Raw genomic sequence first — 22,563 nt, 5'->3', positions numbered from 1 at the left:
GTAACGTAAGATGAATGCGACTCCGTCGTGTGCTGCAAAGGGCAAAAGCGATTTTACGCTTCAATCAGTTTTGATTTAAATTACAATTATTAACTGCAAATTCGACAGTTCATTGGGGTCGTCAGACAGAGAGTCAGTCTATGCAGCTAAGCAAATAACTTAGACCTACATATATATATAGATATATAAATATGTTAAGCATGGGAGCTACGTAATCACGATTATAATTGTTGAGGGTCTTATCAACGACTTTTACATAAAATATCAAAATCTTACTATGCACAAGAAAACAATATAAACCATAGCAAATATCTAATTAACTCCAATTATAAATTTGTATATACAATATACATTTATTCAGCTGATACAGTAATTTTTCCTATTCATAATTCAAGCGCACATTTTGCATTTTTGCCCTGCTTTATCTAGCTTGGGAACTGCTTACAAAATATTTACCTTTGCTTATCTCAACAGTTTCTATACAAAATAGCAAAATTGCTGATATCTACGCAATTTTACCCTTAGCTCATTGCGAATTTAGAGTATTATAGTATTATTAAGATAATTAAGTATATAGGTTCTGGCATAAAAATCATAAATTGTGAATATTTTCAAATTTAGCTAGTTCTAAAATTACCTCCAAAAATATGACAAATTTAATTTTAGTAGAAGCTAAAGGGTATCTCACGGTCGCGCACTGCCGTTTACTTGTTTTGCTAAACGATCGTAAAACAAATTCGCAGCTTCCGTTAACACTGCAGTCAAGGGGGCTTTAGGGGCCATAATAAATTATGTTGTGTTTATTTACATTCAGCTTTCACATTTTATTGACGAAGATCAGCCACACAAAGTTTTATAGAAAACTCGTGTGCAGGCATACGAATGTACATTGTATGTATGTACATATATTCATACAAACATACATATGTATAAAAATATCATTTATAATTAGTTTAAATTTAATCAGAATCTGCTTGCAAATAGAATCTGATAACACTTTGCTTTTCCTTTGGCCGGGGGCTATAACTAAACTGGACTTATGGCAATTAAAATGACACCCACACCAGCTGATTATCAGTTGTTGCTCTTGACTGGCTGCTCCGCTGCATTGACCTCCTCTCTTGCAACGCTCTGCAAAGGCAGCTTCTCCTCGAGCGTTTGCATTTCCTTGAGCCCCGCCTCGGGCAGAGCGTGACGGCCACTGTTCCAGGGCTGCAGCGTGGACTCGGAAAAGAAAACGTAGATGACGCCGCTGCCAATGAGCATGGCGGCAGTCAGCATGAACACATTCTTCCAGGCCTCAATTGTTTGCTGCAACAGAGAGTCTTTATGAGAGGTCGCCGAGATATAACTTTCATTCCGTAATACTCACGTTGCCCTGAGTTAAAATGCCAACTATGTAGGGCGATATAAAGCCGGGCATGCCGCCAATCATGCCACTCACTCCGAGCACAATGCCCGCATAATTGGGCGACAGATCCACCATTGAGGCAAGCGGGCCAGAGGAGACGGCGCCATGGAACATTGTGGCCACTGCCACCAATACGATGGCCGCTGTTGCATTATAGCCAAAGAAAGCCAGAGCCAGCACCACCAAGCCCTTTACGCCACAGCCTGTAAGCAACAACAAACATTAAGAATTTACTTAAAGCAAATTATGCATGTATGTATGTATGTTTGTGTCCGCTCCCACCACCGTTTTAACTTTGTATTTGCTACGCTTCCTTATTATCTTACACTCTCACTGAGAGAGCTTTCGAGTGCGATCAAGCGAGATGGACGCTCGGAGTTAATATAACATTGGAATGCTCACTCCCCTCACTGCTCTCTGAAATGTTTATAAGTATGTGTGTATTGCATTGTTTCCCTACTCTTACTACTTTATGTTATTTTTGTAAGCGTGTGAACATATGTATATGTACACCTAAGCAGCAATTGAAGCTTTAACATATTCCGTTACAGGTTTTCTCTTCTGCGTGTGAAGCACTGCACAAGCATTAAATAGTTCGTAAAGCTCATATGAATGTCAATTAAGCTTGACCATTTTTGTTTAGTAAAGAAGAGTACTAAAGCATGCACACACATAAGCAATTATACATATGTGTGTACATATACATATATTTATGTATTAGTTACAGTCGTTGCAATTGGTGCAAGCTCAGTTTGTAAAAGCTCAGAACACTATTTCTTCATACTATATCTCTGGATTGTGACTACCGTAATTAGATACGTACATATATGCACATACATACTTACATATCTATACTACTACATATTTAGTAATTGATTTTGATTTTGCTTGTGACATTAATTTTCAACTTACAAACTCCCGTCGCCAGCTTGCGAACATTGGTACGACTCAGACGATCCGTGCGCAGCAGGTAGTCGGCAAACATGGAGAAGCAGTAAGCGAAAATCATGCGCATCAAATGTGGCATGCCCGAGAGGAAGCCCGTCTGTAGAGATAAGAAGCAAAGCTTTATCAGTAGCAATACCCTCAGCTGACACAGATTAGCTTACTGCACGTATGTCCCAGTGATGGATCAGGCGGAAATACGTTGGTCCATGTGTCATCAACGTGAACAGACCCCAGATACCACCCCACTGAGCCACCACATTCATCCAGACGGGTCTTGAGGTAGCTATCTGTCGCCATGGCGTTGGCCCAGGTGAGCTACTGTGCACCGACGCCCCCAGCGACTTCTCAATGTAACGCCGTTCCGATTGCTCTATACGTGGATGCTCGGCAGGACTATCAAAGACCAGGAATTGCCAGGCAACGAACCACAACATCCCAAATACACCGCAGATATAGTATACCCATTCCCAGGACGTCCAGGCGATGACATAACCGAAAATGGGATAGAACATTGCCACACCCACAGAGCTGCCCAAATAGGCGCTAACGAATTTACTGCGCTCGTTGGGCGGAATCCATTTGGCTGTCATCACATGCATCGAGGGCCAAGCCAAACCCTGAAAAAGGAATGAAATATATCAAATTTTGGGCAAAAGTTGAGATATGTGAAAATCGACATGAATAATAATATATGTATATGGCATATGCTTACAGTAACGAGTCCCTGAAATACTCGCAGCCAGAGCAGAGCGGCATAGCTCCAATAGGAGAATATCGGAATAAGAAAACAGCAAAATACCCCAACGCCATTGGCTAGTCCAAAAACGAGCTTTGTGCCATATTTACGGGCCAGAATTCCGCCGGGCAGCTGCAGCAGCCAATGCACCCAAAAGAAGGAGCCCAACAAATTGCTCTGCTCCTTTTCATTCCAATGGAATCCATCTCGCTCGTAGTCGATCTGTAGATACGTGGATCAAATTCTTCTTCAATTTCTTCTTAGCAATTAAGATATTAAAATAAAATATTAATATTAAAAAAATAAAGAATTCTTAATCTCTTCAGCCTTTCAAGAAGTTAGTTCTAACATTCCAACAAATAGAGAGGTTTACTATCAAGCATTCCTAGACAGACTCGAAGAACCGATTCTTCGGCCGGCGCGTCATTTTCAAATACGTAATTAATTATCTATGATTTTAGATGCTTTATATTAGCTGTGCGATAACACAAAAGTCAGACAGACAAATATCTGAATTCCCATATGGAATGGGTTCAAAGTATAAATACCATAAATAAAACTACTTTATAAAGTTAATCAAACCAATTGCAGATTAAATATTTCCCTATGCGTCACATATGCATCACGCAACCACTCAATCAATCTGCGACCCACTCGACCAGACATACTCACTTTTGCCCAATCTAGAAATTGACGTTCCCACGAATATCGCTCGACTCGATCGGTGTTATTCGCCGTGGCTATGACAGGTGCGACAGACGCCAGGAAGTCCGATTTGTTAGTGACCAGCGCATTAATAGTGACATTAGTTGGCGGTGCTAAAGTCGTTCGCCCATTGACGCCGGCGATCATATCGACAATGGTGATATTCAAATTGATGCGCAGCATATAGTTGACAATGAATCCTATGAATGTCATGTACCAGAGCACAGTGCGCGCCTCGACTGGAATGAGACGAAATGATAATATTTGAGATGATAATGTTATGGATGCATACAAAGAGACACCTTTCATAGGGCCATTAGCATAGCTCGGCATTTGCCGCAATCGAAAACAAAACGTGAAATGAAATGTGAACCGAACTGCAGTAGCAATCGTTGCCAAGGCAGCTTGTGGTTATAGCAGTTGGATCTTGAACCAGATCGCTAAAGCCCAGATCCACATGATTTGTCTTTGGCTGAGGGCTGCAGTTGAGTGAGACAAGATACAAAACCAAACTTACCTGCCATGATATGATAGTTATATCCAAAGATCGCTCCTTTGAAAATTAACTTTGGATATTTCCGCTCTTAGGATATTCTCAAGTAGATCTTTCCGTCAGACATCCGTTCGGTCAGGCTTCCCAACTCTCACTCTCTGGCAACAGCCGTATCTACTCCTAGACACTTTGTAGCTAAAGCCACCCACAAACCCATCCACACATCCCACGCAACTGATAAGTGCACATCGAGCAGCTTTATGCTGCAGCTCTCAGCTCCGTTTATCGCGACGATCGTAATCTCGTTTATAATACTACATGGGCTGCGGCCAGATTAGCGATCGTCATATCGTGCGCTCGCGTACGCTCGCCGACGCGCGAAGATCAATTCTCTCGGTGTTAACATATCGTCTGGGTCGCTTTTTGACATCTCTTTTATCGTCTGGCCGATTCACACATCTCCAAACACAATCTTATCTCCTGCGGTGCACAAGGAGCGTGTGATTTGTTAAAAAGGTAAACAATGAGTTTTCATTTCGAAAAACAAAATCAAAACTAAATAAAGAAGTCTTCCATTTGTATGCGATAGTCGGAGGAAACGTAAACAAACTGTGCAAACACGAGATAGTTTTGCAAAATCTTTTTTTACTCTATTAAATGTAAATATTTGAAATCAACGCGATCTATAGTGAATCCAAGAACTGATAATGTAAAAAGATAAAATTAGTTTGCATTTGTAAATATTACAAGAAAACAGAGAAAAGGTTTAGATGTTTTCTATATGACATCATTATAAGTCTGGATTCTGGATTTAGGCTGAAGTCAAATGTGATCGGAGCTCACTATTATATTTATTGATCTTAATAAATGGGTAACCTAAGTGCGTTAACCATTTGGTGAAGCTAATAAAACCAAAGATTGTCTCTGTTTGGGCTTTAAAAAAGATCTAGTTTTTTTTAGTCAATAATGTGATATGTTATAGCTTAGTATAGTAAATCATGCACACGTCCATATCTTAGACTATCAGCCCATCTTCATCCTACCTATTCATTGGTTTCCACACACTATTTACGTATTTTAATTTGTGAGGTAAAATTGTCTACTTTCTCACGATTTCAAATTTCTCTTTTAAGTGAACCCATTTACAATATGTGTTATACTCATATTCATAAAAATAAATAAATAATACTTATAGATACTTTGCCAAGCTTCATCAGAATATAATCTCTGTTAGATTGGATGAATCCTTATGGATCCCTCAATTATTCCCTTGAAACGGTCAGGTAAATCGCATTAAAAACATGATTTTATCGTGACCTACTGTAATCTGATTGACCTATCACATCATATTGATATTCATATTCATCTTCACATTCAATCTTATTCATAACACAATTGCAGTTGGTGTATTTGTATTCTGTATACATATATTAAATTCATTTGTTGTAATTGAAAATCAAGTCACAATTTCAATATGTAATTCTATTAATTCTCTTATTATGTATATTATTATGTATACATAGATAGTTATTGATGGATTAGCCATTGGGATCGCACCAAACGGCATTCACATGCAGATCATTCATATCATGGCTACGTGATAAGCTAGCGTAAGGATTAGATGTACGAGTAAAAACCTAATGTTTGAAACAATTTTGCACACAGTTCCGGCATTTAGTGGCGCTCGATCAACCTCGTCAACCCGTCGAGCTCATCCGGGCGCTATGACCTAGGCCGGATGGGTAAGAAACAGTAGCTAGTTGCTATTTAGCTTGGTGCTAACAGTTGTGCGCGTCTGCCGTCGTGGGGGACACCGTCGAAGGGCGCGCTCCACAAGTGGCTTCCCACAGACGGCTCAACATTCACCCGACATTCTCGTAGGACATCGCTGGGCGGTCTGTGCTCATCGCTGCTGCACTGGCGGCACTGCCAAAGATCGTCGGCGGATGGTGCTGTTGGGTCTGCTGCTGCTGCTGTTGCTGGTGGGGATGCTGTTGTTGTTGTTGCTGCTGCTGCTGCTGGTGTGGATTATGGGCGTGATGCTGCGCCGGCGGCTGTTCGCTGCGCAACTGGGCCAGCGGGAACATGATATTGTGCGTCATCTGAGGATGATGCAAGTGCTGCTCATTGGGTGGCGGCGGGGGCTGCTGGTGAGCGGCGTGCTGCTGCTGATGGGCAGCCTCCAGCTTGCGCTGCTCACTCTGCTGCTGATGCACCTTCTCGGCGTTCTCCTCGTACTTCTTCTGCAGCTGAAACAGTGGCATCTGCTGTGGGGCATGCAATGGCACCGGATCGACCTGTGACTGCGGCGACGCTTCCTTCTCGCCCTTCTCGTACTTCTTTTGCAGCTGATACATGCTGTGCGACAGATGGGCGGACGCGGAGCTGCTGCTGCTGTTGCTGCTCTGCTTGGCAGCTGAGGAAGTTGAGGCTGAGGACTTCTCCGCCTTGACTGGTGACTTCTTTTGGTACTTCTTTAGGATTTGCATCAGCTCAGACTTCACATCCAGCCGTATTTCCTCTGGCACTCGCTTGATCTCCTCGTACAGCGAGAGGAGGAACAGCTTATCCGGATCACGCTGCTTGCGCTTTTTGCTCTTCTTGGGAAACGCATCTTGCATGAACTGCAGCAGCTTCTCCTCAAACGGCGACTCCCGCTGCAGTGACGCATTTGTGTGTTGCCGCCGCAACAGATGCGGATGCAGGCCACCATGAAAGGCCGGATGCTGGGGCATGCCAGGATGCGGCTGCGTGCTGTTGCCATTGCTGTGCTCGCCACCTCCGCCCCCATTATGCGACTGCAGCTGGGTCACGTTCTGACCCTGGTAGGAGCCACCGTTCGAAGAACCTGGCGCATCGTTTGTCTCCCCATCATTGGTGTGATGATCCTGCGGCTGCTGGGCACTGTGCGACTGGGGATCCTTTGGGTGTTGCATGTGCTGTTGCTGCTGGCCAGCAGCAGCCGTCAGTATGGCATCGCAAAAGTGCTCTGGCACGTAGTCGAAGCCAGTCATAAAGTTCTCCGGCTTCAGCTCCCCGTTCATTTCCTCGTAAAAGTACTCAGTGCCCACTATATCAATTATGTCGTTATCCTCCTGGTTCAGCTCAATGCCCGGTGGCGGCGACCCACCGGACAGCTGGCAACGCTTTAGCTCCGCCAATTTCTTTCGGGTCGTCAAACGCATATCGCGCCAGCACTACAAGTGAAAGAGATTAGGAAAACGCTAACTTTGCTGGCAGAGATACTCACCTTCTTCCATTGGATGATGGTCTTCTTGGGCCCGATGGTGTTGAGCGCCGCTTGGATCTTCTCCCAATACCATTCCTTCTCCTTCTTGCCCTCCATGTATTTCGTCTCGCGCAGCAATGTGATGAGCATCTTCTTCTGCGGCTTTGTAACTCGATCCTTTAATAAAGTATGGAAAGCCATGATAATTGTATTGGAGGGCAGAGACATGAGGAAGAGGAAGGGTTGTCCATATCAGCCAAATTACTACTGCATTTTGCAATTACATATTTGATATTGCTATGGCAGTTTACATCAGCTGTTATGTTAACATTGTGACAGCTCTGTTAAATAACAGATTTAGCATTGAATGCGGAATTGTTTGTTTTTTCCTTCATTAACTGTTCAGATTTAATTGCAAAATACCATTGTGTATGTCTTCGTGAATTGTCAGAGGTCAAATGGGGAACAACGGAAATGAAGTAAGTTTACGTTTAGCAGTTCTCCGTCGCAACTTCACGAGACGCCCTTCGCGTTTGGATAAGGGCATCAAAGCCGGCATTACGTCTTAGCCATGTCGCAGCTTCTTGTTATCATTTGTAATTATAACAACATTGATTAACAAATATCCACAACCAGAGCATTTACTGGTTACGCGAGTCCCAACGGAGACCCCCACCTGTCTTGACGGACCGCTAGACAAGCAGCGTACACAATATATAGAATTTTATACCATGGACGCACGCAGTCACACACACACCAACACTGGCACACTGGCAGACCCACACACACACACACTGGATACTGGGCACAGACAAGCGATTTGATTGGGATTTTGATTGTGAACCCAACTAGAAGCAGCGCTCACTGCCTTCTTACCATGTTGACGAGCTTCTTTAAGAATCTGCGTTGGTTGGAAATGTTGAATGTTTTGTTTCCACTGCCGCTGACTATTTAACAATCAAATTTAGCACTTTTGTTTAATTTTTCACAGCTGCACTCCGCCAACATTGTCGTAGTCGCTACTCTGTAGCTTGGCTGACTATGTGTGTGTGTGTGTGAGTATTGTTGCTGTCTGTGTGTGCGACTGTATGGGTTTGCGCTGTGCGTTCGTCTCGTTGACGGTCTCACCAACGTTCTGTCTCTGTCTCGCCAGTGCGCATGCAACCTACCAGCGAACGACTGTCAGTGTCGTTCTCTTTGTCGCTGTGACCAGACGTCAGTTTGACGTTTGTGCCAGCCAACCAGCCCAATTGGAAATTTACTGCCATCCTGTTAGATGTTATAACAGAGTTATTTTGTTTTGAATGTAGGAATAAAAACTACAGATTCGCTTAACATAAGATATCAAATTGAATTTCGAATCATTCTAAACAGAAATTCTTTTACGTTTGTAATTATATTGTCGTTAATTATTTTAAGTTGCGTTTATAAAGAAATTAAATAAAAATGACCCTAACAAAAATTTGAATCCGATTCCATCTGCGTATAAAATTTTAAAAAATATACTTTCCCGCCAAATTCTCAAAATGTAAAGCATAAAAATGATTTAGTCCATAATTAATCATTATTATATATTAAAGTTATAAAAATGTAGAATATATATAAATTTATTTCAAATAAAAAATTATTAAAGTTTACATTATACAGAAAAATCCATGCTCAGTTCATATTTAATTATTATTATATTTTGAAAGTTACAAAAATACAGAATATTCTTAAGTCTATATAATTCTTATATCTTAATAGTATAGTATAAACAAAATCAGAAATGCAATTCTTCAAACTGAAGTTAGTAAATAATTAAAAAAAAAATCATGTATAATTGATATTACTCGAACGAAAATACATTAAAATATATATATTGTTAGCGCTTAGCTACGGATCGGCCAACAGTTCGCGTAATCGTAGAGACGCCCTCCACGAATTGCGTGCGAAACAGGACGTTGGCATGATTGAAGAGGCCATCCTTCAGGGAGACGATGAGAAACTGCGAATCCCGGAAATGTTGCTTCAACATGCTGCCAATATTTTGTGTATGCGACATGTCCAGCGCAGCATCCACCTCATCGAGAATGTAGAGCGGAGCTGGCGAGAATTTCAACATGGCCAAGACGAGCGAGAGAGCCACCAAAGACTTCTGGCCACCAGACAGCTCGCCCAGACTCTCCTTGAAGACACCATTAAAGCCGACCTTTATCTCAAGGCCACTTAGCACTCCGTTCGTTTTGACAGGACTTAGTAGTGCTTGGGCACCCGGAAGCAGCGTACTGAATATGCCGCTGAAGTTCTTAGTTACCGCCTCCCAAGCGTGTTTCACCTGATCCTGTTCCTCCTCATCCATTTTGACAATGATCTTCTTAATCTTCTCTTTGTCCAGCGCAACGATTTGACGACGACGCACTGTCTCATTGTAGTTCTCTTCCTCACGTTCCAGCGTCTGCATTGCATTCATATTGAGCGTTCGTTCCATCTTCTCCTTTTTCTCCTGCATCTTCACCAGCTTGTTGCCGGCCTCGACAGGATCCTCTTTGCTGTAATCATAGCGCGTGTTCTTCATGCCAAAGCAATTCTTTTCCTCAGGTATCCAGGGGTATTTAATCTCAAGCGCATCCATGCGTTTCTTGGCATCCTTTGCCTCTCCACTTATCTTACTTTTTTCGTTTTCCTTCTTCTTCATCTCCAGCTGCAGCTCCTGGTTGTGCTTCAGCAGTTTATCCTTTTTGTCGAGAAGCGTTCGCATCTCCTTATTCTGCGCATGCAGACTATCCTTCTGCTTTTTAATCGCCCTCTCTAGCTCGGCCACCTCTGTGGCTGCCGACGAGCTGTTCTGCTGCAGTGCGTCCAGCTCCGCCTTGTACTTATCGAGATTGTCCACCATCTCTTGGTGCTGCTGCTTGGCTTGGTCAATGCTCTTCTGCAGTTCGGTAATTTCCAGCTGCAACGTTTCGAATTCCTGCTCACGCTTTTTCCAATTCGCACGCGACTTTTCGGCCCGAGCCTTGGTCACCTTCATTTCGTTGCTGACCGCCTTCAGTTCGCGTTCTCGATAGCCTTTCGCATCGGATAGTTTGGCCTCAACATCCTTTACCTTGGCCTGTGAGGTCTTTTGCTTTTCCCGTGCTTCAGCCATTAGCTGCTCTAAGCTTTTCACTCTTTCCTTCATTTCCTCGATTTCCTCCTGATTCTGCTGGAAAGCTGTATGCGCCAAGCGACTCTGGCACATGGAATACTCGTGCTGACGCAGCTCTAGTGCCTCTTTTATCTTGTTATACTTGTGAGCAACGTGCTCAATAGCACTGAAAAAGCAAACAGGATTAATGAAAAATCTATTATGCTACGTGGCTCATGACTTACCTCATTTGCTGTTCCACCTGGGTTAACTCGTTCATCATTTGCTTAACTTCCTTCTCCAAATTTCTTATGGAATTCAGTTCCTCCAGTATATTTGCACCCTTGGGAGCTGAGCCACCAGACAAGGTGCCATTCGAATCCACCACATCGCCTTCTAGCGTGACACAACGAGCTCCAATGTTCTTATCTGAGCTTAGCTAAAGGTAGAACAAATTATTAGTAAGCTCTTAGATTGGCTAAGTATTAAACTTACTCCTTTGGCAACCTCCAAATCCCTGCAAATGAGCGTGCCGCCAAATGCAAACTTCATGACCGGATCAAAGTATTTGTCGTATTCAATTAAGGACATGGCCGATTCCACATTATCGCTTCCGTACTGTAAGTAAAGATAATAATTATAAGTGAAAAAGTTGTATAAATAAATAAATAAATAAATCATTATATTAACTTATAAATCTATCTCTATCTATGTTTATATCTAGCTTAAATTCACTTTTTTGATAGCAAACTCAAATTAAAGATCTTCATATATACATGATAGATAGCAGTCTATATAAAACACTGTATGCACATAAGTTTTCTTAGCATGATCTTACAGTAGCTTTCGCATATTCAATAACTTTTGGATTCAGAGGATATGATTTGATCTTGTTGATGGGTATCAGTGTTACGCGACGTTGCAAATTTCCTTTTTGCAAGATCTTCTTGCTTGTCACATCGTCGTCCGTTACAAAGCTATACAACTGTAAATATAAGATATTAGTCAGAGAAGAATCTCTTGGGTAGTTTATGTTTTATGGCACTTACGTGTCCTCCAGCTGCCATCATGAGAGCCATTGAGTTCTGCATATCACAGACCCGAAACAGTTTGCCCACCATGCCGCGCACCTTGTGCCGATCAAAGTTTGGCTCTGGATCGGTGTACTGCAGCTCGTAGCGTGAGCCACTGCGTCGATCCAAATCGCGTTTCAGATCACGCACCTGACTATGCAGGAGTTGCCTGCGCTCCTTCAATCCTTCGAACTCCCCGCCTTCGTAGTTGAGACCCTGCAGTTGACGCTCCAAGCTCTTAATCTCTACCTCGAGCTGATCGAGCAGTTGCTTGTCCTTCGTATAGGCTGCGTCGTTGGTCTGCGTCTCGCCTTGCTTCTGATTGAGCAGGTTCCGCGTGTGACGCAGCTCCATTTCAGAAGTTTTTATCGTAGTCTGGGCCTCGCTCAGCTGTTGCTTGGCAGCTGCAGAGGAAGCCTCACATTAAATAACATATGAACAGTAATTAAATATAAAACACTTGCCAATTAGCTGCTCCTGCAGCGTACAGGCTTCTCCATCCTCATTGGTAGACAGACCCTGGGATACGGCTTCAAATTTGCGCTGCGCATCCTCGTAGGCCTTTGCGTCCGCCGCATCGGCATCTTTGAGACTCTGAAACTCGCCCTGAACCTGTGACATGGCCTCCTGTTTCTTGAGCAGTGTGCGCTCGTCTTCCGCAATGTTTTTACTGGCCATCAGAATTTTCTTTTGATCCTGCTCAATTGTGCCCTTGGCAGCCTTTAGACTGCCCGATGCTGTTGCCTCGGCCGCTCGTTTAGCTGTCAGTTCGGCCTCAAGGGATTTCAGAGTTCCGCCCATTTCGGCGTCTATCTTAAGTTGGATTTCTTGCACCTTCACTTCGATGCGCTCCACTTCCTCCAGATTCTTGGCGTGAGTTTCTCGGCAAGTGGCAATGCGATGCTCGATCTTTTGCTCGGTAGCTTCCACGGACTGCAGGGCATCGCAAAGCTTCAGATATCTGGCCGAAATGTGAATGTGAGTGAGGAACTCGATGTCGCGACACGTTTTCTGATACTCCTGATAGGCGGCGCGTTCCTTGCGCAGCTTGTCTAGCTTTGGCAGAACTTCCTCCTCCAGCAGAGCTGAGGTTTCCCGCAACTTGCCCTCCTTCTTTTCAATGAGGGTCTTGGTCGCATCACGCTTCGTCTTGTACAGGCTGGTGCCGGCTGCTTCCTCGACCATGGACAGCACCTGAATAAATATATATTAAGATATATCCCCTGGCCATAGATGGTATTTTTGCTTACCTCCTTGGGCTTCATGTTCAGCACTTGTTGAATCTTGCCCTGCATAATCAAAAAATTCGGATTGTTGACATTGAGCTGCATGGAGCAGAAGAAGTCTTGAACCTTCTTGTTCTGCACCAGCTTGCCATTAATCAGAAACTTATTCTTGCCACCGACAACCACTTGACGCGTCACCGAGATCTCGCGGCACTTCTCATATCCCGGCGGACATTGCTGTGCATTTGTATTATCGAATACGATTGTGACCGTTGCCTTCGTGATGCCCGCTTGGCCATTCTTATAGACCAAATCTTGCAGCGCAGATGCACGCACCTAAGATGGATGAATATATTAGTTCATATTTTAATGATCATTTATTTCACATACATTTTGCAAATTGCTGATGCCAAGCACAAAACAAATCGAGTCCAGAATATTTGATTTGCCTGAACCGTTTAGACCTGTTATGGCCGTAAATTCTGGATCGAATCCTTCGATTTCAGTGCGCCGGCCATAGGACTTGAAGCCATCAAGCACTAACTTCTTCACATACATTTTATCTGTGCTTTAATAACAATTAGCAGTTGTTTAATTCCTCTTTGCCTTCCATACAAACTTGCAACGGCGTTTCTACCGCCGTTTTTTCAGAATCGCGATGCTGACGCTAGAGATGGGAGAAGCATATGAAATATCGATACAAAAAGGAAACGATATACAGCCAGTCATATTTTAATCGATGTTTGCTCTATTTTCGATATTAACCAAATTAATTTGAATTCTTATATTTCGGGTATTTTTAATTATAAGATATAAAACTGAAATACCTAAATCCAAAAATTTTATGAATTTCATCAACACCTTTGCATTGACGTTGAATTATAAATTAGCCATACTTAAATATTTACAATTTATAAACAATTTTCTAATAGTTAAGTTCTTTATTTACTACAGCAATAAAAGACAATGGAATTGCTTGAAAATTCTTATTAAGCGGTTCAATTAGTATGCTATACAAAATAAACAAATTGAATGCAATTTGTTTAATATCTTCAACAATGTAAGTCAACCCCCAAAAAGTCCACTGTTTAAGCATATAAAGTTAATTATTCCGTTTTTATTCACATGCTCATCGTACTGAAGTGAAGAGACGCGCAAATGTTTTCAACTTGTACAAAATATCTAATCCAATTTGAAAAGCAGCAGATAGCTTAACGGTACGACTTCTGGTAACGGGCACGGGCGCCTGGACCGCCGAACTTCTTGGGCTCGCAGCGACGTGGATCGCCTACCAGCAGGGTTCTGTCGTATTGGACCAGAATGTCCTTGATTTCCTTCTTCGAGGCCTCATCGACGTCTGCAAATGCATAAACAAAAAGCGAAATAAATTAGTAAATTAGTTTAAAATTAATTAGAAGAATTCTTTTAAATATCTATCTGTCGATGTAGCCCCAAATGGGAATTGCAATGGTCAATGCCTATTCCTCGCTCTGATTGCCACATTCATTTAATCTCCCTTGCACTTTTCTTTCGCTGGCTCTGGCATTGGATTCCAACAAAAATCTGGTAGAAGGTGAACTTAACTAACATGTTCTTGATTAATTTCTTCATGTTTCTGCTGCATCACCCAATCTGTGCTAGAAATTTGCATGCAGCTTGGTTGGTATGTGCTCATAATGGTGTTTTTTCTTGCCTCATTTATTCATTTGCCTGAAAGAGGATTTCTTTCAAGCAAAAACTTTACATGGGCGGACACACACACTGCTCCCGGTTAGATACTCACATTTCTGATAGAAGGCAACCAGGGCCTTGGAAATAGCCTGACGGATGGCGTAGATCTGGGCGACATGACCACCACCGCTGACGCGCACGCGGATGTCAACACCAGCGAACTTCTCCTGCAAGGCAAATATAGATTTATATTCATTAGAATTTTACTTAAAGTATATTTTAAAAAATATTCGAATTAGGCGCAATCAGTAACAAATGTGTTCTCATTGGTCTTCAATTTCGGGATAATTGTTATCATCATTGTACGACCTATAGGAATTACTGTTACATTGTTGTCTAATGACACTCACCTTGCCGAGCAACAGCAGGGGCTCCTGCAATTTGTATTGCAGCACTTTAGGCTCAATCTGGTCCAGAGGGCGTCCATTCACCTTCAGGAGGCCGCTGCCACGCTTGCAGTAAGCGACGGCAGTGGCGGTTTTCTACAATAGAATTCCACACTTCGTTAGTTACAATTACCAAAAGAAAGTCAACTGCACCGAATTCATCACACAAACATAACCTCTGCAATGAGCGTCGGTTTTTGTCCGTCGTCGGCGCCGTTGGCACACGTGCAATAAATTTCATGTTTTATTTAGTCTATTTTACACACACCTTGCGTCCGAAGACTTGAACGGCCTGCACGGGTTCTCTGCGCTAGAAATATAAATAAATGCAACATTTTTGTTGTTAGTTGACGACATTTCGCACATTTTTCACAACCACAAATACCTTTTGCTGCATTTTGCTCCGCGAGTTGGGTAGAAAAGAGCGGAAGTGTGAAATTCAACATTGAACTGTAATTTGTAGTTTTCATTTCGACATCTAGAGGGCGCATTTGTTACTTTTACAGCACTGTCAAACGGTGACAGCTCTAAAATAAAAAGAATAATTACTAATGTTTTATACATTTCAAAAGTTTGTCAACTTAAAAAAGAAGATATCTAATTTTTAGTTATATTAAACGATTCTATTACAAGAAAAATACATTTCTTGTATACCTTTTTATCCCTGTTCGCAGATCTAGTGACACTTTTGTGCAAATATTGCTATATATTTAATATCTAATGAAATAACTATAGTTCATTATTTTTCCATTAAAATTCCCCGGTTGCTTTTTTAACTTTATTATAGTATCGTGCAAAAGTTAATTTCATAATTGTAAATTTCAAATTACGTGGTATCACTGTTAACAATTGTTTTGTGAATGTCAAAGGTCTCTGTTATGTTAACTAACACTGCTAACACCTCTGTTTTGTCATTCCTCTTCGTCAACTGAAATACATACGCACGTACTTTGTTCGGTCATTTTTTTTCTATAAAAGTGTTAAATCTGCACAAAATAAGTAAAAATTAGCAAAACTTTGTAAACATGGTTGTCTGCGCCATGCAGAGCTACACGACAGATCAAGAAATGAATGGCTGCAGCGCCATGAAGTCCGCGCAGGCCACAGAAGTCCCAGAGCCAGAAGTTCTCGAAAATGGAAATGATGCGGAAGAGGATCGCGAGGAGGGCGAAATAGTTGATGAGTTCGAGATGATTATTTCCTCAGAGGATGAGGAGTTCAAGCTACGCGCCCGCATACAGCAACTGGAGGACAAGAGCAAAGATATCGAAAAGATGGATATGCTCTCCGCCAATCTAGCCAATCAATACAGTAAGCATTGTCCAAGTGATGTGAACGTGAAGCAGCATGCTCTACTTTTGCATACTTGTGAGTGCGTATATGTGTGGGTGTGACTGTTGCCCTGTGTCTTTGTGTGTGTGTGTGCAGTAAAATGACCTTGCATAGTTGAAGGAAGTCAGTATCTAATATCTGTAACTGTGTGTGTGCGTCGTATAATTGAAGAGCTTTTACTTTATAATACAGCTATGCCTGTTTGTATAATTAACTATACATATATTTATTTGGAGAGATGGCTTTGCCTTTGTTATCTTGCATTGAGTGCAATCTGAAGTCGTTTTTTAAAAAGTAAATATTGAAATAATTATCAATAACTGCGTTCTTTCTAGATTATCAGCGGCCTCAGGGAATAGAGAGATATTCTCAATATCAACATTTCTCACCAATCAGTGTTCTCTCCGATGTGTCCAGCCTGTCGGAGGAGGAGTACGAGCTGCCAAAGAAATACCGTAAGCACAGAATGAAAAAGAGTGAGAGCCGAAGGCTCGGCTCCATGTATAGACGCAATCCGTTCGTGCATCGCACTCATGGACACCATCGGCGAAAGCGACGTCACGAGCATCACAGCAATCAATATGCTCAGCAGTCCCATCATCATCAACCGCCGTCTACCATTTTGCTCGATTCACTGGACAGCCTAACGGAAGATGAGATCGGTGAGTACGACATGAATGTGGAGACCGAGAATGATGAGTACGAGGAGCGGCTGAAGGTCAGCCGTAACAAGCTGCGCATGGCGCTAGCTCGCGATGGCAACTACGATATCAAGCCTAAGCACAGTCTCAGGGAACGTCTTCAGTGCCGCATACGCAAGTCACCAAGCCCCAGTCGGAATCATGTCGACAATCAGCTGAAAGTCGATAATCAATTGCCGCCAAATTCATTTGATGGCTACAGTCAGCATCGTATAGGCAAAGAGGAGGTGGAGGAGGACGATGAGCAACAGCAGCAGCAGCAACAACAGCCAGTCGAAGAGCCTCCAGAGCTTAAGTTGCGACTGATTGCTCTCAAATCGGCCATATTAAAGAAGCACATGGCCCGAAAGAAGCGAGATGCAGAGCGCGCCTACTCGCCCACGGATATGATTAATCGGGTGCATCAGCCGAAGAACAACAACGAATGTGATGATATCGATGATCTCATGGAGATAAGTCCGGCAGCTTCGCCGGAACGCAACACGTACAGCCCGCCACAGACACGCTTAACGGAGCCCGTCGACATGGAGCTGGCGCAGACGGATAGCGATGAGGAGAGACACCAATGGAACGCCAACTGGCAGTCGACGATTGATAGCGCCGGAGGCAGTTGGCGTTGCTTTATGCCCAGCTCTCTGCCGCCCGTGTCCATGCCCATTGTGATCGATGACGACGACGAGGAGGAACTGGAGCCAGTGCAGCCCCAGGAGAAGCAGTTCGACGACGACGATGACGAGGTGCCGCCACCTCCGCCCTCATTTCACATTCCGCATATGCAACTGGAGGACGATGATGCCAGGGATGCTCTGCATTTGAGCGAACGGCACTCGCAGCAGGGCTGCCTCAGCGACATCCAATCCATATCCATGGACAACTCACAGACGCATACACAGACTTCACGTCCATTCCAGCACGATTCCAGCGATGACGAGGCGGGTGCGCTGCGTGCCATGCTGCTGTCCAAGCTGAAACCAGCAGCGGATCAGGAGATTGTCCCCAAAAAAATGCGCCTGCCAGCTGCTGTGTCGGATGACGTTGTGGCGCATGATTCCGATGATCCCGAGGAGCTGCGTCAGCTGTTACTTTCAAGCATTGCCTCCAAAAAGAAGAATTCAACCGAGAAGCCGACTGAGAGTCCGGAGATCCTTAAGAATGCAGTGCGTCGCTTTAAAACTTCCTCTTTGCAGTCTACGCCGGACGAGAGTCAAACGGATGTGCTCAGCGAGCCAACTCCCCAAACTGATGCCTATCCACAGCCCGTGGCAGTGTGTCCACCCTCTTCCGTACCTCAACCCGAATCTGAACCCCTGTCATTGCCTTTGCCTGCGCCTGCGCATGTACCTGTGCCCGTACCCAAACCCGTTCCAGAGCCTGCTTCACAAGCTTCCGTAGAGGTCCCAGCTGTGCCCGCACCCAACATACCCGCCCCTTCGATCATTCCAGCAGCGACGAGCATAATCAAGATCGTAAAGCCCAACAAGGTAATCAACAAGAAGACGACGCCCAAGCGCAAGCTACCGAAGTTGCTGGACCAAGCAACTGCTCCCAAGCGTCCGTCAACGCTGCTGGTCAAGGAGTCAGTGGCGCCGCTGCACAAGAGTAACAGCAGCAGCTCCACACGTCTGATAACCACACTCGATCCGGCTAGCATCAAGGTCAACAAGCTTGTCATCGCCCTGGCCGAGTCTTCCGCCGGCAGCGATGATGAACTGGAGCTGAGAAGCAGCCAGGCCTACAGCTGCTATGCGAGTCCCTTCAGCCAGGCAATGGACAGTGCCAGCAGCTCCACAACTCGCTCAAATACACCAAACTCGGAGATCGTAGAGTCAACGGCACCCAACAACTCCAATTTGCGACGCACTGTCATCAACGAGTACTTTGAGAAGAAACTGGATGACTATCTAAAGCAGGCGCGCTCCAAGGTGCCCACAGCGCTGCCAGTGGAGGCCGATGCCAAGCCAACGCCAAAGACGGACAAATCTTCCGAGCAGACTACCAAATCCGTTCCACAAACACCTGTGATTCCACAAAAAGCAAAGCCAACGCCTGTGGTATGTATTGATAAGAGTGCTCTAGTCGACTAGAAGATACCCTGCACCCTCTGCAAAGAGCCGATTTTTCAACTATTCTCTGTTTTATTTTGCTTATTGAGTCACAACTCTTATGGATAGTCTCTCCTAATCAAACTTTTAGAATGTAATAACGACATTCATAGGGGTGTCTTTCGCGGCTGCAAAAATCATGGTTTGGAATAAATGAAATCTCTAGATCCTTCATTATGAGCTAAGTGCTTTAAAAACGAAGTTGAAATATCCATTTTCATGGACTATAAGGATGAGTTATCGGAAATTATTTCTGGTATGCACTAGTATAAAAATTCTTTAAGGGATTCAGGGTGTGCAACATATCATCGATTGAAAGTATGATTAGATTGTAATTAAAATGTCTATGCATATCTAAAAGAGATTTCCATTGTGGCGTGGGCAATAGGAAAATTAAATCTCGAGCTGAAATTGCAGTCTATCGCAGTCAATGCTCAATCCAAAGTCGCTAAGTCCTGAGTTCATCTCTAGGTAGACTTATTATAGGATTTTATAAATCTGGCAGCTGAACCGACTTACGCTTAACAATGAAATAAGAATTGACTAAATTTGCTTTATAGCTGAAACGTTTAAGGGAGCGATTAAATGCAGTTTGAGGCGAATGTTGATTTATATAAATGGTGCCTGCTCAGTTAGAACCAGCTTCAAGTAGATAAGTATAAAGTCAGTTGCTTTTGCTAAATTCATCAAGTGTGATGCCTCTCAGAGGTGACAGCGTGAATAATGTTGTATTAGTTATATATGTACACAGTTTAGACCCAATTTAACGATAAACTAAAGTACACATCTTTGATCTGAATTAATTGTCGTACTTTGTTCAGGCTGTGCGTCACTTGCCGGTGGCATCACAAAGGGAGTATCTGCGATTAATTGAGCGCATGCGGCTGCTGGAGAAGAAGAAGATGGGAGGCGCTAAAGCGTCCAATGGCCAAACGACAACGTCTATAGCAACTGCTGTTGTTAAAGAGTCTGCTACCATTGAGATTAAGGAAAAGATTTCAGGAGCCGTCAGCCAAACAGCAAAGACGAAAACAGCCGCAGTTGCTCCCAGCAAACCTGCCAAGATGGCGACAGTTGGTGCTTCTTCCAATGCTGCCAGCGATTTGCCAAGCACGTCAACGGCGGCAGCAGCAGCAGGCAAGGCAACTCAACCTTCGAAGGAGAGTCGACTCAAGGCATTCGAGAGCTCATTTCAAAAGATCGGGTATTTATGCTCATATACTGAAATACACAATGTCAAACTACTTAAGTGCTAAACTAATTATAGAAGCAGCATGATTGCCAACCTGGATAAATCCCTGACTATGGTGGAGGAGGCGAAGAGGTCAAAGATCGAGCGGTTGCGGCACTCGCAGCGCCTGAAAGATCTGTACGCCGAGATACAGGCCGTCAAGCAGGCGGTCAAGCTGGAGGAATCGAAGCTGGCGCGCATACAGCCTGAGATACAGGCCACGCATGAGATTATTATATCACTTAAGCAGAAGCGCAACAAGCTACGCAACGCTGCCATGGACCTAGGCAATGGCATCAGGGGCGCCGACTACAGGTACTACAACAACAACAAAGACAACTACAACGGCAACAACAGTAGCAGTAGTTGCTGTGGACCACAACGCAAAAGGGGCCAACATATACCGTGGGATCGCCGGAATCTGCCAAAACGGACGCGGCAATTCCAATATATTGCAGTTGTGCTATAGTTGAACTTATTTGCAGGTTACTGGATCCGGCCAAGGCAGAAATAACACGTAAATCCATGGAGCTAACCAGAGAGATTCGTTCGTACAATTCGATTGTCAAGTACGATGATGTGCGCAAGGGCGATGCACAAGCCAAGCCAAGCTCGGAGCCGGTGGAACAAGTTGAGCAAGAGCCTGTAGCTAGTCAAGAGAAACCATGCGAGCAGCCCGCTCTCAGCTGCAAGAGCAGCAATAGTCAGCCGGACGCTGAAGAGACGAAACAGAAGTCTGACACTGACACGGAGACAGAGACACAGCCAGTGTTATCTGCACCGGATGAGCCTGAAGGAGGTGCAGCAGCGACCTCAGCGACACAGCTGGACTTTGATGTGCGTGGATTTAAGATATTGTTCTATTGCTTCCAAAACATTATTTTAAAAACTTGTCTCAAACTGCAGACTGTTTGTAACCGCTAACTGTGCTAACCCATACTAACAAATAGGTTGAGTTTATTTGCAGACTACACCAGGAAACATAGCACCAGACGCTGGCGGAGCCCCAAATGCGACACCCCAAATTGTTAGCTTTATGCGAGAGCTGTATGAACCGCCTGTTAAGCAGTCGCTTCTGAGCGAGTATCGCACGCCCATGTCGCGCAACTACAACAGGTGTGTGAATCCTTCGAAGTTCCCGTTGCCCAAATCCATTTGATTGCCTCTCCCAATGTTTTCAGTCAATTGAATGTGAATGCAACCATCTGTCCCTTTGAGCTGATGGGTCGGTGCGAGGACTCGGACTGTTTCTACATGCATTTAACACGTGCCTCACCCCCAGAGGCTACCGTTGTGGATGCCGTCGTCGACGGTGACGTCGACGTCGCCGCTTTAAAGCAGTGACAACAATTTTGTTGTATAAAACTAGATAATCAGATAACATTCTAATTAGCGTGCTTGAATTCTGGTAAGTTGAACTCTTCACGCGACTGTCTATTTAAATGTTGCTTTCAGTCAACGAGAATCATAGCTACAACAACAACAACAACAACAATTAGTGCTACAACAACAGTAACAACTAGTACTGCAACAACAACAACTGCAACAAAGTAATGTCAAACAAAAAAAGAGAGACTGAACCAACAAATTGTTTGATTAAAACGAACCGAGCTATGATAGGGAGTGGATCGAGTGACTAAATATACATATATAGAGTTTCTTGTTGAAACATTGTTTGTTATATACATTTATATGTCTGTCGTACAGTTACAAATCACGTGGTGTTGTAAACTAGTGCAAGTTCGATCAAGTCGGGCCGGCCGCTTTAAAAGCCGTTCGAACGGATTGTGCATTTTATTTTTAATTGCTCCAAATTTGTTTGCCATATGGAAAACCCCCACAAAAAAAAAAAAAAAAAAAAAAAAAAAAAATTGAAAAACCAACAAAAAAATCAACAACAGCATGAACTGTAATATAGTATTTGTCGTTAAGCTAAATCGGATTCCCATATATATACATATATGTGTGTACAAACATATATATATGTTTTGCCTAGCCGATGTACATATCTAATAATTTTTTATTTCTTCTTCTTCTGCAACTATTCGAAAAGGCAACTTAATCATTATTTCGATTCGATTTTAAATATTCATTTAAATAAAATATTTGTAATTATTATAAAGTTTTTGAAAAATATTAAATAAAAAGAA

The 22,563-nt window shown here is 43.4% G+C and overlaps 5 protein-coding genes across 7 annotated transcripts; 1 reads left to right on the top strand and 4 right to left on the bottom strand.

Moving 5' to 3' along the window:
• Window positions 1-789: 789 nt before the first annotated feature.
• Window positions 790-4,541, bottom strand: LOC6580559 (sialin). The gene is made up of 7 exons (XM_002006352.4): window positions 4,318-4,541; window positions 3,768-4,039; window positions 3,072-3,317; window positions 2,521-2,976; window positions 2,324-2,456; window positions 1,373-1,614; window positions 790-1,311 (listed from the first exon to the last, which is right to left on the bottom strand). The coding sequence occupies exons 1-7, from the start codon at window positions 4,322-4,324 to the stop codon at window positions 1,075-1,077; spliced, it is 1,593 nt and encodes a 530-aa protein (XP_002006388.1). The 5' UTR covers window positions 4,325-4,541; the 3' UTR covers window positions 790-1,074.
• Window positions 4,542-5,694: 1,153 nt separating this feature from the next.
• Window positions 5,695-8,805, bottom strand: LOC6580558 (putative cyclin-dependent serine/threonine-protein kinase DDB_G0272797/DDB_G0274007). 3 transcript variants are annotated; one of them, XM_044011291.1, is made up of 3 exons: window positions 8,692-8,805; window positions 7,544-7,699; window positions 5,695-7,490 (listed from the first exon to the last, which is right to left on the bottom strand). In XM_044011291.1, the coding sequence occupies exons 1-3, from the start codon at window positions 8,788-8,790 to the stop codon at window positions 6,156-6,158; spliced, it is 1,590 nt and encodes a 529-aa protein (XP_043867226.1). In that variant the 5' UTR covers window positions 8,791-8,805; the 3' UTR covers window positions 5,695-6,155. The 3 variants fall into 3 exon arrangements, with proteins under 3 accessions (XP_043867226.1, XP_032585789.1, XP_032585790.1); XM_032729898.2 differs by lacking the exon at window positions 8,692-8,805 and adding an exon at window positions 8,399-8,662; XM_032729899.2 differs by lacking the exon at window positions 8,692-8,805 and adding an exon at window positions 7,946-7,963.
• Window positions 8,806-9,185: 380 nt separating this feature from the next.
• LOC6580557 (structural maintenance of chromosomes protein 2) lies at window positions 9,186-13,604 on the bottom strand. Its single transcript, XM_002006350.4, has 8 exons — window positions 13,321-13,604; window positions 12,955-13,266; window positions 12,169-12,898; window positions 11,681-12,108; window positions 11,470-11,616; window positions 11,127-11,249; window positions 10,877-11,070; window positions 9,186-10,818 (listed from the first exon to the last, which is right to left on the bottom strand). Exons 1-8 carry the CDS (start codon window positions 13,486-13,488, stop codon window positions 9,387-9,389), a joined length of 3,534 nt encoding a protein of 1,177 aa, XP_002006386.1. The 5' UTR covers window positions 13,489-13,604; the 3' UTR covers window positions 9,186-9,386.
• A 423-nt stretch (window positions 13,605-14,027) lies between these two features.
• LOC6580554 (40S ribosomal protein S16) lies at window positions 14,028-15,518 on the bottom strand. Its single transcript, XM_002006349.4, has 5 exons — window positions 15,433-15,518; window positions 15,316-15,357; window positions 15,012-15,143; window positions 14,714-14,828; window positions 14,028-14,287 (listed from the first exon to the last, which is right to left on the bottom strand). The coding sequence occupies exons 1-5, from the start codon at window positions 15,442-15,444 to the stop codon at window positions 14,142-14,144; spliced, it is 447 nt and encodes a 148-aa protein (XP_002006385.1). The 5' UTR covers window positions 15,445-15,518; the 3' UTR covers window positions 14,028-14,141.
• A 433-nt stretch (window positions 15,519-15,951) lies between these two features.
• LOC6580553 lies at window positions 15,952-22,252 on the top strand. Its single transcript, XM_002006348.4, has 7 exons — window positions 15,952-16,358; window positions 16,715-19,131; window positions 20,004-20,386; window positions 20,450-20,728; window positions 20,899-21,250; window positions 21,381-21,529; window positions 21,595-22,252. The coding sequence occupies exons 1-7, from the start codon at window positions 16,073-16,075 to the stop codon at window positions 21,755-21,757; spliced, it is 4,029 nt and encodes a 1,342-aa protein (XP_002006384.2). The 5' UTR covers window positions 15,952-16,072; the 3' UTR covers window positions 21,758-22,252.
• Window positions 22,253-22,563: the final 311 nt, after the last annotated feature.

This window comes from Drosophila mojavensis, unplaced genomic scaffold, assembly GCF_018153725.1.
Source record: "Drosophila mojavensis isolate 15081-1352.22 unplaced genomic scaffold, ASM1815372v1 contig_81, whole genome shotgun sequence".
In the NCBI taxonomy this organism is placed as follows: domain Eukaryota; kingdom Metazoa; phylum Arthropoda; class Insecta; order Diptera; family Drosophilidae; genus Drosophila; species Drosophila mojavensis.
The sequence above is the reverse complement of the archived record's forward strand: the minus strand, read 5'-3'. Positions and strand labels throughout refer to the sequence as shown.

What these genes read in the sequence shown, in the direction of transcription:
- LOC6580559 (XM_002006352.4), bottom strand. An exon ending in TATTTCAGGGACTCGTTACT is followed by an intron (nt 2,977 to 3,071) that starts GTAAGCATATGC and finishes TTCCTTTTTCAG; the next exon opens with GGTTTGGCTTGGCCCTCGAT. An exon ending in GCATTTTAACTCAGGGCAAC is followed by an intron (nt 1,312 to 1,372) that starts GTGAGTATTACG and finishes TCTCTGTTGCAG; the next exon opens with CAAACAATTGAGGCCTGGAA.
- LOC6580558 (XM_044011291.1), bottom strand. Translation starts at nt 8,790, where the DNA reads ATGGCAGTAAATTTCCAATTGGGCTGGTTGGCTGGCACAAACGTCAAA. An exon ending in ACACTGACAGTCGTTCGCTG is followed by an intron (nt 7,700 to 8,691) that starts GTAGGTTGCATG and finishes ACTTTATTAAAG; the next exon opens with GATCGAGTTACAAAGCCGCA. An exon ending in CCATCATCCAATGGAAGAAG is followed by an intron (nt 7,491 to 7,543) that starts GTGAGTATCTCT and finishes TTTCACTTGTAG; the next exon opens with TGCTGGCGCGATATGCGTTT.
- LOC6580557 (XM_002006350.4), bottom strand. Translation starts at nt 13,488, where the DNA reads ATGTATGTGAAGAAGTTAGTGCTTGATGGCTTCAAGTCCTATGGCCGG. An exon ending in TTGAATATGCGAAAGCTACT is followed by an intron (nt 11,250 to 11,469) that starts GTAAGATCATGC and finishes CTTTACTTACAG; the next exon opens with TACGGAAGCGATAATGTGGA. An exon ending in ATTTGGAGGTTGCCAAAGGA is followed by an intron (nt 11,071 to 11,126) that starts GTAAGTTTAATA and finishes TTCTACCTTTAG; the next exon opens with CTAAGCTCAGATAAGAACAT.
- LOC6580554 (XM_002006349.4), bottom strand. An exon ending in TTCAAGTCTTCGGACGCAAG is followed by an intron (nt 15,144 to 15,315) that starts GTGTGTGTAAAA and finishes ATTCTATTGTAG; the next exon opens with AAAACCGCCACTGCCGTCGC. An exon ending in GGTTGCCTTCTATCAGAAAT is followed by an intron (nt 14,288 to 14,713) that starts GTGAGTATCTAA and finishes ATGCATTTGCAG; the next exon opens with ACGTCGATGAGGCCTCGAAG.
- LOC6580553 (XM_002006348.4), top strand. Translation starts at nt 16,073, where the DNA reads ATGGTTGTCTGCGCCATGCAGAGCTACACGACAGATCAAGAAATGAAT. An exon ending in CAATCTAGCCAATCAATACA is followed by an intron (nt 16,359 to 16,714) that starts GTAAGCATTGTC and finishes CGTTCTTTCTAG; the next exon opens with ATTATCAGCGGCCTCAGGGA. An exon ending in CGACACAGCTGGACTTTGAT is followed by an intron (nt 21,251 to 21,380) that starts GTGCGTGGATTT and finishes GTTTATTTGCAG; the next exon opens with ACTACACCAGGAAACATAGC.